Below are 18,842 nucleotides of genomic sequence, written 5' to 3'. Positions count from 1 at the left end.
AATAAAAATTTTAAGAATGAACAAGTGAGATTATCTTACTGAACTATAATATATAAAATTTAGCAACTTAAATTGGTGTAAATTTTACCCAAGATTTTTCTTTTTTGTAGACAAGGTAATGGGTTAAAAATATTCATGGTACTGAGACATCTTAACTGTTGGTGAAAATTCTATAAATACACCCTAAATCCACCGAGATGTTGATAAACATGAAATACCCATCAAATGAATTATCATGCAGCTGTTAAAAAGAAAAAGGTCAGTAATAAATATTAAGTAAAAAGAGCAAGTTGGTTGCAAAACAATTATATGGTATGATCCCAGTTTTATTAAGACAAGACAGAAAATGCAACTCTATGTTTATGTGCTTGTATATGTATCCTCATAGCGAGACTTTCCACCAAATTGACAGTGATTAACCCTGGAATGGGAACTACTGGGATGGAGAAAGGGCAACATGTACAAAGAAGGCTGGATGGTATACCACAATTTTAACTTTCTATTTGATATAAATTTTTCAGAGTATATATTACTAGTAAATTAAGACAATGAATACATTTAAGTAATATCTACATGACATCAACATGAAGAATCCTAACTAAATTTCAAAGAACATGTATGAAGGCTTACAGGCCACTGTTCCTCAGTTGGTGTGCCCAAAGTTTCAAATATTCTTGTTAGTTGATCAAGGTCTGAATCTCCTGGCAAAAAAGGAACCTGAAAGAGTGAGATGCAGGTATTTCAAGGTGGTTTATAATAGTTACACAAATAATACTATAAATTTAATAAAAAACCTAAACTGTGGGGCACCTGGGTAGCTCAGTCGGTTAAGCGTCTGCCTTCGGCTTAGGTCATGATCCCAAGGTCCTGGGATTGAGCCCTGCATCGGGCTCCCTGCTCAGCAGGAAGCCTGCTTCTCCCTTTCCCACTCCCCCTACTTGTGTTCCCCCTCTCGCTATGTCTCACTCTGGCTATTAAATAAATAAAATCTTAAAAAAAATACAAAACTAAACTGTTTAACAAAAATCAAAATGTAGTCTGAGGTATACTAGATGTGGCACTGGATCCTACCACTGCTAACCAAATAAAGAGCATCATGTTTCCCATTTTATTCACTCCAGAGATCTTTAATAAACACCATGTAATAGGTACTGTGCTAACTAATTAAACCCTAGGCATTTAAAGAGGGAACAAGACAAGGACACTTGGGTGGCTCAGTCAGGTGAGTGTCCAACTTTTGATCTCAGTTCAGGTCTTGATCTCAGGGTTGCAAGTTCAACCCCACACTGGGCTCCACATTGGGCATGGAGCATACTTAAAAAAAAGTGAACAAGACAGTCCTTGCTCTCCCGTAGGGTGCATGTAGGGAATGCTGGTAATACAACTAAAGGGGCATCTGCCAGATGATGTTTTCAGTGAGAGCAGGATACTAGCATACACAGAACAGCACCTAGCCCACTCTAATAGGTCAAGGAAGGCTTCCTAGAAGAAGCAGCAGAGAAAGCTGAAAGATGAGAGTTAGCCAGAGGAAAAGTGTTAAGACGGAGGAAAACTATTCTAGCTAAAGTACAGGAGCAACGGTTGCCAGGCAGAAGAACATCTATATTACAATCTTATTTATTTATCTTTTTTATTTTATTTTTATTTTATTTTTAAAGATTTTATTTATTTATTTGAGACAGAGAGAATGAGAGACAGAGAGCACGAGAGGGAAGAGGGTCAGAGGGAGAAGAAGACCCCCCGCTGAGCAGGGAGTCCGATGTGGGACTCGATCCAGGGACTCCAGGATCATGACCTGAGCCCAAGGCAGTCGCCCAACCAACTGAGCCACCCGGGCGCCCTACAATCTTATTTAAATAATATCTTGGCATACTATTTCTCTGAAGAGGTATAATGCAAACTTTAAAAGGAAAAGTGATTACAAGTTAAAAATTAGAAACTAATAAATAATTAAAATCCTTGCTATACACAGACATTATTTCCCAATTCATTCTCAAACATCTACGTAAATACATAGAATAAAAAAGAGTTTGCTCTGTGAATAACAGAGGCCTTCCATACTGTTAGAGGCCTTGAGAAAGTTTATCAACTCAATGAGAAGATGAGATCAAGTACCAGCTTTCCAACATTTCTATTACTGTGGACCACTACCACCACCTCCACCAACCCGTCAAAAAAGCATTTAACTCTACCAGTTATCAATTTATTCCAAGCTCACCCTTTTTGCCTTTTCTGAGAAAACAGATGTGGACCTTTAAATGTGTTTCTTTTGGCAGCTGAAACATTATAGGAAGACTTCTGCTTCCTGGTTCTAGCTTATATGCCCAGTCGACTCCTGGGGCACTCTCAGCTTCTCTAGCAACAGGTTCCCATAATGGTGGGCACCTTCTTCAGTGCCCAGTGCACAGAGCCGCTTCCCTCTACAGAGGGTTGTGTAGCAGAGTGCCTCCAGAAAACCATCTCTCCCAGAATAGCTTTCCTCTGCATGTAAGAGGACAGATTTTCAACAAGTTCTGCCAACACAGCTCTACAGCAACTTCTCTATCATCCAGTGTGCCACACTGTGCCCTTTCCAAGGTCTCAGTCCCAGCGTCCTCTTCCTTGGGTGCTCTCAGTCCTAGGGTGGATGCTCCTTTTGACTATTCATATATTCTTTAAAATATTCTCTTTGCTTGCTTTCTTTTTAAGATTTATTTATTTTAGCGAGAGACAGAACTTGCACTCGTGGGGGGGGTGGGTAGGCAGAGGGAGAGAGAGTCTTAAGCAGACTCAGTGCTGAGCACAGAGCCCCAATACCTGAGATTGCAACCTGGCAGAAACCAGGAGTCAGACACTTAACCAAACGCACCACCCAAGAACCCCTCTCTTTACTTTTTATTAGTCAATCCTTCATTATTCCAACAGCTAATCATAGTTAACTCTTAATATTAAACTTCCCTCTTTAATATGTGGTTTCTATTTTCTGACTGGATCCAGATTTAATACAATCCCTATGTATAACACTGGACTATTATGTATATATGAAATGTGCACCCAAAAAAAGAAACCTGAAATTATATTAACACTGCATGACTATTTTTAGGCATGCTAATACTTTCTTCTCATACTTCAAAAGATAATCTCCTACTTTGCAGACTACTAAAGCAAATTGTACTGTAAGATCTGAAGAGGGGGGCCTGGGTGGCTCAATCGGTTAAGCATCTGCCTTCAGCTCAGGTCATGATTCCAGGTTCCTGGGATCAAGCCCCGTGTTGAGCTCCCTTTCCTTTTGCTCCCCTCTCCACTTGTGCTCTCTCAAATAAATAAATAAAATCTTAAAAAAAAAAGATCTGAAGAAAGGGACACTCATCATCATAGCCTTATAATTTTGTGGGCAAGCTGGCAATTTAATCAGATTTTAAGGATGGGTGTTTTATGTATGTATGTATGATGTAAAAAAAAAAAATTTTTTTTTAGTATTTATTTACGTAATCTCTATACCCAATGTGGGGCTCAAACTCATGATCCTGAGATCAAGAGTCACACACTCCAAGGTGCCTGTGTGGCAGTCAGTTAAGTGTCCAACTCTTGGTTTCAGCTCAGGTTGTGATCTCAGGTTTGTGAGATCAAGCCCTGCATTGGGCTCTGCACTCAGCATGGAGTCTGCATGAGATTCTCTCTTTTCCTCTGCCGTTCCTGCTCACGCTGTCTCTCTAGATAAATCTTAAAAAAAAAAAAAACACACACTCCTCCAACTGAGCCAGTGAGGCGTCCCATGATGTAAAATCATGGATCTCAACTTGAATAAACCAACTATAAAAGACATTTATGAGAAAAAGTGGGAAATCTGAACACGGACTAGAATTGATTTATCATCCTTCCTTTTCTTGAGATGATAATGGTATTGTAGTCATAATAAAAAAAATTCTTATCTTTTAGAGACATAGTAGTATGAAGAAAATAGCATGATATCTGGGATTTGTGGCAAAAAAAAAATGTGGTGTGAGAGAATTATAAAATAAAGCTGGTCATGTGTTAAAAACTGTTGAAGCTTGTTGGTGGGCACACTGAGGCTCATTTTTCTCCCCAGAGACTCCCCTGCTGAAACTCTCATCCCTTATGCTTCAATCTGGACTAGTTGCTTTCTGGGCCTGATGCACACCTGCTTCCTCAGAACTTCCTTTCACTATTAAATGAGAAATTCTATTCACCCCTTTTCTGTACTCAATCTCATGTTCTTGGGATCCTACATCTTTCTTTTTTTTTTTTAAAGATTTTATCTATTGGAGAGAGAGGGACAGTGACAGAGAGCACACAGGTGGGGAGGAGAGGGAGAAGCAGGTTCCACACTGAGCAGGGAGCCCAACGTGGGGCTCAATCCCAGGACTCTGGGATCATGACCTGAGCCGAAGGCAGACGGTTAACCTACTGAGCCACTCAGGCGCCCCTCGGGATCCCACATCTTTCTCTTGATTTACTGTCATGTAATAGTGAGCACAGCTTCCAATAAATTCCTAAGAAAGGAAGCAGATGTAAAATTTTTAGTGTTATAAATTGTATTTATTCTCAAAGCTAACTGAAAATACAAAAGGGCATAAAATTCTGGGTTGAAAATTATTTTCCTCCACAATGTGTTCTATTGTCTTCCAGATTTCAGTGTTACTATTGAGAAGTCAGATGCCATTCTTTTCCCTAATCCTTCATTATGGTTTCTATGTAAGCTCTCTGGTTTTCCTCTCTGTGGAAATAAAGTATTTTTCTTATACTCTGGTACTCTGAAATTTCACAATATGCCTTGGCATGGGTCTTTTTTCATTCACCGTGCAGAGTCTTTTTGGTACTTGATAAGTCAATTCATATCCACCAATGCTGAGCTATTGTCTTGTGAATTTCCTATCTTACATTTTCTTTGTTCTTTTTTGTTATATTCTAGGATCAATCCTGGATCAATCTGCTAGTTTTATTTTTTGGTCCTACTTGATGAAAGAATTCTTTAGCTAATTTTCCAATCTTTCCACTGTTTCTATTTGCTTTTAGTTACCCTATGTGGAAATTTTCAAGTATCCCTTATTCTTTGACTGTTCCTTTAGTAATAGAGCATCATGTTCTTGTTTTACAGATGCAGTATATTCTCTTAGTTCTCTGAAGGTGTGGTAGGGGTGGAGGGTTAATTTTCTCCTGCTACCTATTTTTCCCAAGTTTCTTTTTTATTTATTTTTTAAAAGATTTTATTTATTTGAAAGAGAGTGAGAGAGAGAGCATGAGCAGGGAGAGGGGCAGAGGGAGAGGGAGAAGCAGACTCCCCGCTGAGCAGGGAGCCGGAGCGGGACCCTGGGATCATGACCTGCGCTGAAGGCAGACACTTAACCGACTGAGCCACCCAGGCATCCCATATCTAATGATTCTTGTCAGTTACCTTATAATTCCTACATGCTGGAAGCCTTCATTAAGTATCTGGAAAGCCTTGATAACTATGTGGTAATCACTGACTAACCATTCAAGGGTAAGGTATTAAAAACATTGATTAGAACTCAGAGGCTTTCTCTAGAAAGACTGGGTGGGGAGTTTAATGCCAGTTATCTGTGGATCTATTCTCTGGGGCCACTCAGTTCTTCCAGTAAAGGATCCTCTAATCTTTTGCCTGGGTTAAAGAGTTACTACAGCTTATTATAAAGGCTACCAGCGTTCTGGGAGCTGAGCAGGGACCTACATTGAAGGTTTTACTGTTCAGTATACAGACTTTTATGTAATTTGCATGTTTTCACCCACATCCTCCACTGTGTCTAAGAATGGCTATGTCTGGAGATTTGTGTTTCAATTTCTTTAGAAAATAAACCTGTCTCTAGTGGAGGTATAAATAAGGTGGAAGTACAGCTGGACAAAGGGAAGTGACCTAGCTGTGTAGAGGGACCCTGGTATTAACTGCCCATATACAATTTTTTTTTGACCAACCCAGTTTTTAGTCTTATACCTCACTATTGTCATCAATGATCACAGGTGCTTCTCAATAACTAAGCAACTTTAGCATTCTGTGTGCCAAGCCAAAACTGCCTCTAGTTGGCTTCTTTTTCTGTAAAATTTAAGCCGCCTTCATTTCTGGTTTTACATCTTCTGGCATAGTATTATGGGCATCTCCTAGTTTCAAACATGGCATTTATATACCTTTTTCAAGATAATTTATAAGGGTGAGGGGGGGAGTTTTTGCCCTGCCATATTGAAAATCTTTAAGATATAATTATCACTTGGGCGCCTGGGTGGCTCAGTCGGTTAAGCAGCCACCTTCAGCTCATGATCCCGGGGTCCTGGCATCAAGTCCCACATCAGGCTCCCTGCTCAGCAGGGAATCTGTTCTCCCTCTCCCCCTCACCCCTGCTAGTACTCTCTCTCTCAAATAAATAAAATCTTAAATAAAAAAAAAGAATGAAAGAGAGTGTGAACAGCGGGACAAGGGTGGGGAGGGGTAGAGAGAGAAAGAGAATCCCAAGCAGGCTCCACACGACCCTAAGATAATGAACTGAACTGAAATCAAGAGTCGGACACTTAACTGAGACACTAAGGCGCCCCTCCAACCTGTTTTGTTTTTTTTTTTAAAGATTTTATTTATTTATTTAATTGACAGAGAGAGAGAGAGACAGCAAGAGAGGGAACAAGCAGGAGGAGTGGGAGAGGGAGAAGCAGACTCCCTGCCGAGCAAGGAGCCCGATGTGGGGCTCGATCCCAGGACCCCGGGATCATGACCTGAGCCGAAAGCAGACGCTTAATGACTGAGCCACCCAGGCGCCCCTGTTCATTTTTAACTTGTCTCTCTCCACTTACTTTCTCAATGGAATGATAATTCATAACATTAGGGGCTATTTTTTTTTTTTAAAGATTTTATTTATTTGACAGAGAGAGACACAGTGAGAGAGGGAACACAAGCAGGGGGAGTGGGAGAGGGAGAAGCAGGCTTCCCGTGGAGCACGGACCCTGATGCAGGGCTCGATCCCAGGACCCTGGGATCATGACCTGAGCCGAAGGCAGACACCCAAAGACTGAGCCATCCAGGTGCCCCAGGGGCTATGGTTATATCTTGGTAATGAATGAACTGTGTTTGGGGGAGCTGACAGATTCTCAAATGTAAACTCTGTGTTTTCGTGAGTAGCAGAGCTGTCACACAGCTCATCCACAGGACCCATCACTAGCACAGGGATTACTATTCATCTTCAAATCTAAATGTGTGTTTCTTCTGCAAGCACCCAGAGGAGCAAGCTTCTCCAAATGATGCAGAGAACTCACACCAAACTAAAAAAGATGTTTGAGAAGGTAACTTTTCTTTGTGGCATATAGAAGCTATTTTCTGTGTTCAAGGAACTAAAAACCTGTATTTTTATGTCTCGGGTTCACATTTCTTTAAATACGTATCACTTGAGGAGAAGAGTAGGGGTTGGAAACTGGAAGGCAGGGAGGAAAACACTCTCAGCTTCAGAAGGATTCCCCAATATTCCTTTGCCTTCATCATTCAGAAAGGCTAAACTAAACTTTATAGCTCAAGAAAAGTCTCTAAGGCACCATCTTTCTCTCCAGTGCGGGTAGCGAAACGATGTTTTATTTTAAGATGGTTCCAGTCCAGAGAAATGCTACAGGACCACCACATCTACTTAGTTTGAACAGGACTAAAATAATCTTACACACACTCTGCTGAGAATGCAGCTGTGGTGGCTGGTGTTACATATCTCCTAAAGTGTAATTTTTAACAGCCCCAAACAAAAATGTCCCAGGACTACAAAAGTGCATCCTAACACTTTTAGTTACAGCAAAGATGTTACAATATTACAGCCTGATGAGTTTTATTATAATTTTATTTTAGATTATAGAAACGAGTTATAATAAAATCTTTATTGTCCTCAATGAGAGGTCTTCTCATCTCACATTAACAAAAAGGTTTGCTTTGGAGGAGGTGGCTTTTTTTTAAAATGGTCTGTTTTTTTGGCCATTTTTGGAAGAATGGTGCTCCTCTCTAAGAATTATCTATGGGAAGATAATTCTTACACAAGTTATACAAATAGCTATTACAATATTGTAGTGTATACATCAATCCTAGACTTACCCTTAGAAGCAGCTCTGCTAATATACAGCCAACAGCCCACATGTCCACACCTACACCATACATTCTAGCTCCAAAGAGTAACTCAGGGGCCCGATACCACCTGAAGAACAAAAAAAAATAATGTAATCTTAAAATGGAATTATTAAAGTATTTCTTGGAGAAAACTCCTCAGCAAAACATCATCCCACTGATGAAATTCACTTTTATGGATATATTAACTCAAGAAAAACTGGCTATAAAACCAAGCAGTTCCAGGGCTCCTGGGTGGTTCAGTTGGTTAAGCGTCTGCCTTTGGCTCGGGTCATGATCCCAGGTCCTGGGCTCAAGTCCTGCATCGGGCGCCCTGCTCAATGGGGAGCCTGCTTTTCCCTCTGCCTCTGCCTCTCTTCTCTGATGAATAAATAAATAAAAAATCTTAAAAAAAACAAAACAAAAACAAGCAGTTCTATACTGAAGATTATACACATCCTTGGTCCATTTACTCTCCCAATCATAGATGATTAACACCTTCTCTCTCCTGAAACTCTCAACACCATTCTTCCTCTAAGCCAATGACCTTACTTCCGACTTCACTGAAAAAAAATCCAAGTAATGGGGAAAAAAAAAAGGGAAAAAGAAAAAAAATTTCCATGGACTCACCTATGGTCATTTATAATTCACACAGTCTGCCTTTCCCAACTACAGATGAACTGTCCTAAACTGTTTTAATGCTAATATGTCAACTTGGGGAACCAGGTAGCATGGTACCATTTTCAAAGATACTGAAATTCTCTGTCTCCTACATCAATGTTTTCTTCTTCACTAGACTTTTCCCACTAACATTCGAACATACCATAATTTCTTCAGCCTTAAAAAATAAACTAAAAAACAAAGTAACAAACAAGAAAAACTTCTTTAGGCCCAACTTCCTCTAACAGCTACCTCCACATTTTCTGGTTATTCTGAAAAGCTGTCTGTTCTTACTGTCTCCAATTCCTATTTTCTTATCCTTTTAAACCCTTGCAGGGGGTGCCTGGCTGGCTCAGTTGGTACAACATGTGACTCTTGATCTCAGGGTCCTGAGTTCAAACTCCACCTTAGGCCTACATAGAGCTTACTTAAAACAAAAAAAAAAGCCAAACAGGGATGGCTGGGTGGCTCAGTCGGGTTAAACGTCTGTCTTCAGCTCAGGTCATGATCTCAGGGTCCTGGGATCAAGTCCCACATCAGACTCCCTGCTCAGCAGGGAGTCTGCATCTCCCTCTCCCTCTGCCTCTTCCCCCATGCTCATGCTCTCTCAAATAAATAAATAAAATCTTTAAAAAATTAAAAAACAAATTAATCCTGCACAATATAAACTTTCAGTTTTTTAAGTGATTCTTACCTGGTTACAACCTGATGTGTATAAGCTCTATTGGGGCTCCCAAATGATTTGGCCAGGCCAAAATCTGCCAGTTTTAGAACTCCATTTTCATCTAGCAACAAGTTGTTTGGTTTTAGATCCTGTATCATTGAGGTTTTAAATAAACAAGTACGCAGGTGAGAGAGAATACCATAATGATATATTTAGTTGGCTTCACTTTAAACTTTGCAAAAAATAGGGTAAAACCCTAAATTTAAACAATAATCAGTATTTTTTTCATTGACGTTAAAATCTTACCAAAGCAAAATAAGATTGGTTATATTACTTAGTGAGACCTTGGATCAAGATCTTGGGTCACTGAGCTTCAATTTACCTACTTCATAGGGTTGCTGTGAGAATTAAATTTAACATTTTTCTATAAAGAGCCTACTGTAGTGACTAAGAACTCAATAAACAGTTGCTGCTATTTATTAAGAGTAATACATATTAACTTCAGTAAATAAAAATATTATGCACTTACAGAGGATGAGGAATATATTCCTCAAAATCTATACTAAAAAGATACTAACAATAACCTAAAAGGGATTCCAAGTTTAAGGTCTGAGAATTACGGACTATAAATTATATATTCTTAGCAATTTATCTAAATAGAGTGCCTAAGAACATCTACCTATTGAGATTTTCAGCCTTGTTTCAATAGCTGAATGTTTCTAACATTGACTCAACCATTTCAGAAACTTTCATTACTTCCTAAAATTTTAGAGTTACTAGAAATATTTTTTTTCTAAAAATATTTTAGCATTGTATAATTTAATCCAGACTCTCGCTATATTTTTCTTCTGTCACAACAGTATAAGTATAGCACAAGAACACCGGACTTAAAGCCAAAAATGTAGATTCCAATACTGTCAGTTACCAGCTACTGACCTTGAAAAAATATATGTAACCTTGGTCAGGTGATGTAGCAACTTAGCTCTTCACCTATGAAAAAAATGAAGAACTGGGTCTCTTCCATTTCTAAATTTTACATAGTATTTTAGAGTCTTCATGTCACCACCTGGTGGAACAACTGAAGGGAACACCCAGAGGAAGGTGGGAAAAAATGGCCTGGCTCTATTTTTATTTTAACAATATACATATTTAGACTATTTATGTAATAACTGACTATATAAAACTTGACTAAAACATAAAGAATCAATCATACTTGGTTAAAAACCTTACCCTATGTAGAATCCAATGTTGATGTAAATATTCTAACCCTTGAAGAGTCATCAGCATGTAGGCTTTGATGTGTGATGGTGTCAGCACAAGACTATTATCCTTTATTATAACCTGTAAATCCAGTACATAATATACAATTATTCCAAATAAATCACACCATATAAAATCACATACAGACATAAAATGAATTTATCTACCATACAGGAGAATCTCAAGAAACACTGCCTAACTCTCCCCTTAGGAGGCACTGTCAGAATTTCCAGTTATATGGTTAGGGAAAGTATCTCTCCTGGTGCTTTCTCGCTTACTTCTTTGTAAAAGGCACTAACATACTGAACATCTGTTGTTTTGCTTGCCTGACAATGTACAGCCCCTTCTGATAATAGCATTCAGCATTCCTCTGGGAAACCACCTGGTTAAAATAGGACTGACCACGACCTGTGGCCTCTAGAGGTAGATACATGACTCCCGCATAGCCAACCACCACACTGAAGCCTACTGTCCAGAAGATTGGTTTAGGGATGGACATGTGATCCAAGCCGAGCTAATCAAACAGGCCAAATACTTCTGCTAGAATCAAAGCGAACAAATCACCTTCTTTCCTTACAGATTATTAAACTCTTAAGGATATAAGCATGAGGTGCCTGAGCCACTATATTGAGAAATTATGCCCATGAAGGAAGGGGAAACAAAGAAGAAAACAGAGCTGAGTTAAAGTGCAAGACTAAGTTCTCATGGCATTATCTGAGAACTGTGCTTAAAGCCAGTTTATTCCTAAACTTACAACTTATATTAGCTAAAAGTTCCCATTTTCTTTTAGAAATCAGATTTAGATAAAAGGTATCCAAATTGTAAAGAAGTAAAACTTTCACTATTTGCAGATGACAATGATTTATATAGAAAACGCTAAAAACTCCACCAAAAAACCCACTAGAACTGATCAATGAATTCAGTAAGGTTGCAAGATACAAAATCAATATACAGAAATCTGTTGCATTTCTATATACTAATAATGAAGTAACAGTAAGAGAAATTAAAAGAGGGGTGCCTGGGTGGCTCAGCCGTTAAGCATCTGCCTTCGGCTCAAGTCATGATCCCAGGGTCCTGGGATCGAGCCCCACATTGGGCTCCCTGCTCGGCGGGAAGCCTGCTTCTCCCTCTCCCCACTCCCCCTGCTTGTGTTCCCTCTCTTGCTATGTCTCTATCTGTCAAATAAATAAAATCTTTAAAAAAAAAAAGAGAGAGAGAGAGAAATTAAGAGAACAATCCCATTTACAAAAAAAAAAGAAAAGAAAGAAATCAGATTTAGGCAAAATATGCCCTTTTCAGTGCAGAGTTCCATGAGTTTTAACAAAGACATCCAGTTGTGTAACCACTACCATAATCAAGATAGAGTTCTTTAACTCCCACCCCCACCCCAATCGCCTCAGGCCCCTCTATACCCAATACTTTCTTCTACTCCCAACCCTGGCCACCACTGATCTGATCTGTTTCTTTAGCTTCACCTTTTCCAGAACATCATATAAATGGAATCATACAATATATAGCCTTTTGAGCCTGAGTTCTTTCATTTAGCACAAAACATTTGAGATTCCTCTATACTATTTTATGTATGGGCAGTTCATTTCTTTTTATCCCCAAACAGTATTCCATTTTATAGCTATACCACAGTTTGTTTATACATTCACTAGATGAAAGGTATTTGAATTGTTTCCAGTTTGGGCAATAATGAATAAAGCTGAACATCTATGTACCAACAGATTTCTGTGTGGACATATTTTGGTTTCTCTTAGATAAACACCTGGCAGTGGTATGGCCAGATCGTTCTTTAGCTGTGTATTTAACTGTTTAAGAAACTATTTTCCAAACTGGCTGCACCATTTTGCATTCTCACCAGCACTGTATGAGAATTTCAGTTGTTCAACATCCTTGAATTGTCAGTTTTTGAGATTCAATTAGTATTAAGGAAAAGCATAAGATCTTATTTTCTCAAAAATAAAACAAAAAACTTGGTTTTCAAAAGGAGGATATTCTGTGATAATATGGAAAAGGAACTCTAAATTCTCAAAGGCCTAATATTCATTTCTTTAAAAATAATGTCAATAACGGTATAGGGAACTTGGCAGACAGAAATGCTTTGAAATCCCAATCTCTATATTTAACACTGGGCTAAATGATTCAGAAGAGAAAAGGAAATAAACATTTAGGTTCTCTTTTGATAAAAAGAGAAAAGAAAGTCCTCTGGGAATCTTAATCTTACCTCTAGATCAGTTTCCATAAAATCAAAGACAAGGCTAATATTAGATTTATGTCCAAAAGCATCAAGGAGCTGCAAAGCAAAAATAAATAAATAAATAAATAAATAAATAAATAAATAAAATGTGATTTTTCCATAAAATACTCAAAAATATTATACCAACTAATCTTTAAAAATTTAAACAAGCATGTGGCCTGCTGATAATTCCCTGCTAAATTTGAATTATTTTATTAAATTTGACACTTATCCTTTTTCTTGCTAGGAATTAGTAATTTGAAGCACAAAAATACTAAACTTTATTTTTTTTAAAGATGTTCTTTATTTATTTGAGAGAGCGAGACAGAGAGCACAAGCAGGGGGAGGGGCAGAGGAAGAGGGAGAAGCTGACTCCCCACTGAACCGGGAGCCTGATGCCGGGCTCCATTCCAGGACTCAAAGATCATGACCTGAGCCAAAGTCAGACACCTAATAACCAACTGAGCCACCTAGGTGCACCTAAACGTTACTATTTTTAAAAAGTCGGGGCACCTGGGTGGCTCAGTCATGAAACGTCTGCCTTCAGCTCAGGTCATGATCCCAGGATGCTGGGATCGAGCCCCGCATCGGGCTCCCTGCTCAGCAGGGAGCCTGCTTCTCCCTCTCCTACTCCCTCTGCTTGTGTTCCCTCTCTCGCTGTGTTTCTGTCAAATAAATAAATAAAATCTTTAAAAATAAATAAATAAATAAAAATAAAAAGTCACTAAATACTTAAGCTCTCCTCCAAAATTTTGAGTTATAATTAAGAAGTAAATTAATGAAAACCTCATCTCAGTCTCCAATTCTGTGCTCAGTATTTAAGAAAATCCTATAAACAGCAGTGGCAGCTATCATTCATTGTGTGCACCCTCTATGCCAGGCTCTATTTCCAGGTACTTTACATGCATTCAATCAATTAAGTAGTCTCACCACAACCCTCTGAGGTGGAATTATGGCACCAAGTTGTAGGGGAGCTTACTCAAGATCTTATGCATGCTAGGGCTCTCTACGCTTCAAAATGATTTTTGACAAAATTAGGCTGTATGCCAATACTAAATTTATTTCATCAGCTGTATAGCTTTAAAGACACTGCCTAGGGATGCCTGGGTGACTCAGTCGGTTAAGTGTCTGCCTTTGGTTCAGGTAATGACCCCAGGATCCTGGGATGGAGTCCCACGTTCGGGTTCCCTGCTCAGCGGGAGTCTGCTTCTCCCTCTGCCCCTCCCCCCTGCTTGTGCAGACTCTCTCCCTCTCTCTCTCAAAATAAATAAAATCTTAAAAAATAATAAGAATAAATAAAGACACTGCCTACAGTATCAATTAGAATAGAAAGTACATATTAGCCTGATAAACTTTTACGCTTTTTTGAAAGGTTCACCTAAAATAATTCATCTTGCTGAGCTTTCAATCAACATTTACCACATTCAGAAATGACAGGGTCCCAGGGCGCCTGGGTGGCTCAGTCGTTAAGCGTCTGCCTTCGGCTCAGGTCATGATCCCAGGGTGCTGGGATCGAGCCCCGCATCGGGCTCCCTGCTCAGGAGGGAGCCTGCTTCTCCTTCTCCCTCTGTCTACCACTCTGCCTACTTGTGCTCTCTCTCTGTCAAATAAATAAAATCTTAAAAAAAAAAAAAAAAGAAAGAAAGAAATGACAGGGTCCCAAATCCCAGAAACAACTTAGATCATACTCACACCAATTATATTTGGATGACTTAGCTCCTGTAATAATTTTATCTCTCTTAAGGCTGTTCTATTTATACCTACATGAAAAGGCAAAGCACAATGTGAAAAATAATTCTGACATCTCAAATCTTATAAACATATTTTTGGGGATAGGTTAGTCTTTCAGGAAATAGCAGTGAATATAAGAAAAATAAGGACTATTTTGACAATTTTTTTTGATATCTGGTTTTCTTTTATATTACTTCATTTTCAAAATAGCTTAACAATGACTATGATAAATGGTTATAAAAAGTATTCACTTTATACCATATCACTTGAGAAGACTGCTGGAATAACAATGTGATAGTGTGTAACATTAAAGCAATAAGTCAACAGCTTCCTCTTTCTCGCATTATGTTAGAAACAGATTCTTTTTTTTTTAGAAACAGATTCTTGATGCTAACAACAAAGTAGTGGTAAGACAATATCTTTCCCAATACAAAGGACAAAACTCAAAATTAAAAATAAGATGTGGTAGTGTTAAATAGAAGAAGCGTCCTTTTTATAAAAACTAGTTCTTGATGACTAAACAAGACTTAGCATACTAGTACAAAATGCTATGGAGGAAGGGTAAAACCATGTTTTCTTCCATTCATCTATTTCAGTGTGAGCTTTCTGTACTTCCATGAAGTTGTATCCTGAATTTTCAAAGTAATTAGAAGCTCAGAAAAAGAATAAAACAACTGCTTGCAACACCTTAAAGAGTAATGAAGACAGCAAAACAAGCCACTAATAACCTTGTTGCCTTACATTTACTCAGATGACTTGGATGACTTACAGGACTCTTAACATCCAAATGGTAGATATCATAAATATCCTGTCTCTATCCTGAGTTTACTCTTCTATCACCCTGCAATAACTCTATCTAGAACCACTCATAACTCTAATACGTTGCTAACTTCCTTACTGAGAATAAAAACTTTTCCTGTTCTGTCAGATTACATGGAGTACTCACCATCTTTAGCTTCTGATCTATGTCCAAGTTTAATCTGGGGGGGGAACCCAAATACATTAAAAATGTTAAATTATTTACACTTAATTCATAACATATAAACACTTCAGAAACTTAGCCACAGTAAAAACACGTAGCAACTTATATGCAAGAAGGGAGTGGAAATCATGAATTTGAAAGCCAAAATTAACAATATAAGAAAGGACCAAGTACCTATCATTCCTTGCCCCTTAGTTTTTGAATTACATTCAAGTAATGGAATTAAGAAAATAAATGTCTCCTTTATCTTTGCAAGATTCAACGTACAAAAGTAACTGAGGGAATGCTGACTAATAAACAACAACAAAAAATCACTTCAAGTTAGCCTACTTGGGAGGAAAAATATGACATATAAACATAACATGTTTAATATGCCCAACAACATGTTCTTAGGGAACACATTTTCCAAAAACCAAAATTACAAATTATAATCGATATGGTTAAACTGTTACTATTAATACACATAACAAAACAAAACAAAAAAAGCACAACAAATTGCATTAATAGGTTCAGGCTTACACCAGTCTCTTACTCACTGCTTTATATAATGACTACATGTAACCAAAAATACAAAAAAAAAAAAAAAATTACTTCTGGAAAAACACAGCTATTCTACCTTTAAAAATATCTCCCAGGGGCACCTGGGTGGCTCAGTTGTTAAGCGTCTGCCTTCGGCTCAGGTCATGATCCCAGGGTCCTGGGATAAAGCCCCGCATCGGGCTCCCTGCTCGGCGGAAAGCCTGCTTCTCCCTCTCCCACTCCCCCTGCTTGTGTTCCCTCTCTCTCTGTGTCTCTCTCTGTCAAATAAATAAATAAAATCTTTAAAAAAAATGAAAATATCTCCCAGCTAAATGCAAACTGGTACAGCCACAGTGGAAAACAGTATGGAGATTCTTAAAAAATTAAAAATGTAATTACCATATGATCCAGTAATTCCCCTACTGGGTATATAACCAAAGAATACGAAAACACTAATTCAAAAAGATATATGCACCCTATGTTTATTGTAGCATTATTTACAATAGCCAAAATATGAAAGCAACCCAAATGTCCATCTTTATCCATTCATCTCTCAATGGACATTTGGGTTGCTTTCGTAGTTTGGCTATATATATACACACACACACACACACAATGAAATATTACTCAGCATACACACAATGGAATATTACTCAGCCACAAAAAAGAACGAAATCTTGCCATTTGTGACACGAATGGATCTAAAGGGTATAACACTAAGTGAAATAAGAGAAAGACAAATACCATATGATTTCATTCATATGTGGAATTTAAGAAACAAAACTAACAAAGAAAAGAGACAAACCAAGAAACAGTTAACTACAAAGAACAGATGGCTATCAGAGGGGAGGGGCGTGGGGGGATGGGGGAAATAGGTGAAGGGGATTAAGACTATACATCATGATGGACACTGACTAATGTATAGAATTGCTGAATCACTGTACTGTACACCTGAAACTAATGTATCACTTTATGTTAACTATGCTGGAATTAAAATTAAAAAAATAAGATTCTTGGTAATGATAAAAATAGATTAAAAGATAAAAATAAATATATACATATCTCCCAGCGATATACTACAAACACAACTTTTTACTTAAAGGTAAACTACTATAACACCAAAAAAATAAGGCACTCAGCAATAAATCTGACAAAAGATTTGCAAAGCTTTCCAAAACTAAATAATAAAACAATATGAAAACATGCTTAAAAATGAGACTAAAATAAACAACACATTCATGGATAGCAAGACTCAGTAATCATAAATATGTCAATTTTTTTTTTAAGTTCAACCAAATCTAAAGCTCAACAGCATTTTTTAAAGAACACTGACAAATCAATTCTAAACTTTATATGGAAAAGTAAGGATCTAAGAACAATTTTAAAATTTTTTACATTTTATAAACACAATAAAAATACATTGTTTTCACGAAGCCATCTACTTCCTCACCCAGATTAAACAACTATCAATATTTTGCCACACTTACTTCATTATTCATCCTCCCCTTTCTGCTGGCTAAAATGTTTTATAACAAACCTGAGATTTCATGTCATTTCATCCCCATGTACTTAGGTAAGCATCTCTAAAACACGGGACATTTTCTTACATATTCAAAATCCATTTTCATACTTAATAATAATGCCATAGCAGTAGGTAATACCTAGTTCATATCAAATTCTCCTGATTGTTTGAAATTTCCCAACTAGCAGATAAAGTAGCCAAGAGATAATTTTGAAGAAAAACAGGTATGTTTATCTTATCAGATTTCAAGGCTTTTGAAAGACAGTAGTAATTAAATACACTATAGTATCTGAGCAGGGAGGGAAAAAAAAAAATCAATCAATGGAAAAAAATAGTGTGCCCAGAAATGGCTCCAAGTATATACTGGAACTCAGCATTACAACTAATGCAGAACTTTGTGTTACAACTCACCAGGAAAAGGACAGACTATCAATAATGCTGGGACAGCGAGGAAAAAATATTGGATCGCCATATTACACAAAGTAGAAAAATTAATTCCACATGGAATAAAGACCTAAATGTGAACAGCAATACTTTAAAATTTTTAGAATATAGAATCCTTAATAAACGAGGTGGCAAGCAGACAAAAAAGAAAACCATAAAGCAAAAAAATGGATAAACTCAACCAGAACAGAATTATACATTTCTGTGCCCCAGAAGATACTATATATAAACTAAAAGTCTAGGCAAAGACTGGGAGAAGATATCTGAAGTGGAGATTTCTGACAAAGGATCAATGTCCAGAATATAATAAAAAATTCCACTAATCAACAGGAAGAAAAAAATCTAAGCACCCTAACAGAAAAACCGGTAGGAGAAAGTCTAAAAAGCCAATAAATCTAAGAAAAGATGATCAATCTAACTGGTATTCAGAGAAATATTAATTGAAACAATCATATGCCAATTTTGATCCAGGTAACTGACCAATGTAAAATTTGACAATACAAACATGGTAAAAATGTAGAAGGAGGTTAAACTAGTCCAAGCACTTTGAAGAGCAATCTGACAATATGTGGTGAGGCTGATTGTGTATATTCCCTAAAACAGGCATGTCTGTAGGGCTGTATAAAGGGAAAACATAAAAAATAACAAAATAGGGCGCCTGGGTGGCTCAGTTGGTCAAGCGGCTGCCTTGGGCTCAGGTCATGATCCTGGAGTCCCGGGATCAAGTCCCGCATCGGGCTCCCT

General features: G+C 37.8%; 1 protein-coding gene across 5 annotated transcripts in view; it reads right to left on the bottom strand.

Annotated features, from left to right (window-relative positions):
- Window positions 1-18,842, bottom strand: part of CDK7 (cyclin dependent kinase 7) — a 46,907-nt gene that overhangs the window by 24,293 nt on the left and 3,772 nt on the right. For 3 of the 5 annotated variants that reach the window (XM_021702172.1, XM_021702190.2, XM_021702181.2), the window contains exons 3-9: window positions 15,578-15,611; window positions 14,593-14,660; window positions 12,889-12,957; window positions 10,629-10,739; window positions 9,429-9,547; window positions 8,066-8,165; window positions 631-717 (exon numbers count right to left, since the gene is read on the bottom strand). In XM_021702172.1, coding sequence (XP_021557847.1) covers window positions 631-717; window positions 8,066-8,165; window positions 9,429-9,547; window positions 10,629-10,739; window positions 12,889-12,957; window positions 14,593-14,660; window positions 15,578-15,611 — 588 coding nt within the window. The remainder of the gene's footprint in view (window positions 1-630; window positions 718-8,065; window positions 8,166-9,428; window positions 9,548-10,628; window positions 10,740-12,888; window positions 12,958-14,592; window positions 14,661-15,577; window positions 15,612-18,842) is intronic. The other 2 variants (XM_021702198.2, XM_044916879.1) reach the window with 2 other exon arrangements.

The sequence above is a fragment of the Neomonachus schauinslandi genome, chromosome 7, assembly GCF_002201575.2.
Source record: "Neomonachus schauinslandi chromosome 7, ASM220157v2, whole genome shotgun sequence".
Classification (NCBI taxonomy): Eukaryota; Metazoa; Chordata; class Mammalia; order Carnivora; family Phocidae; genus Neomonachus; species Neomonachus schauinslandi.
This window is presented reverse-complemented; position numbering and strand designations above follow the sequence as displayed.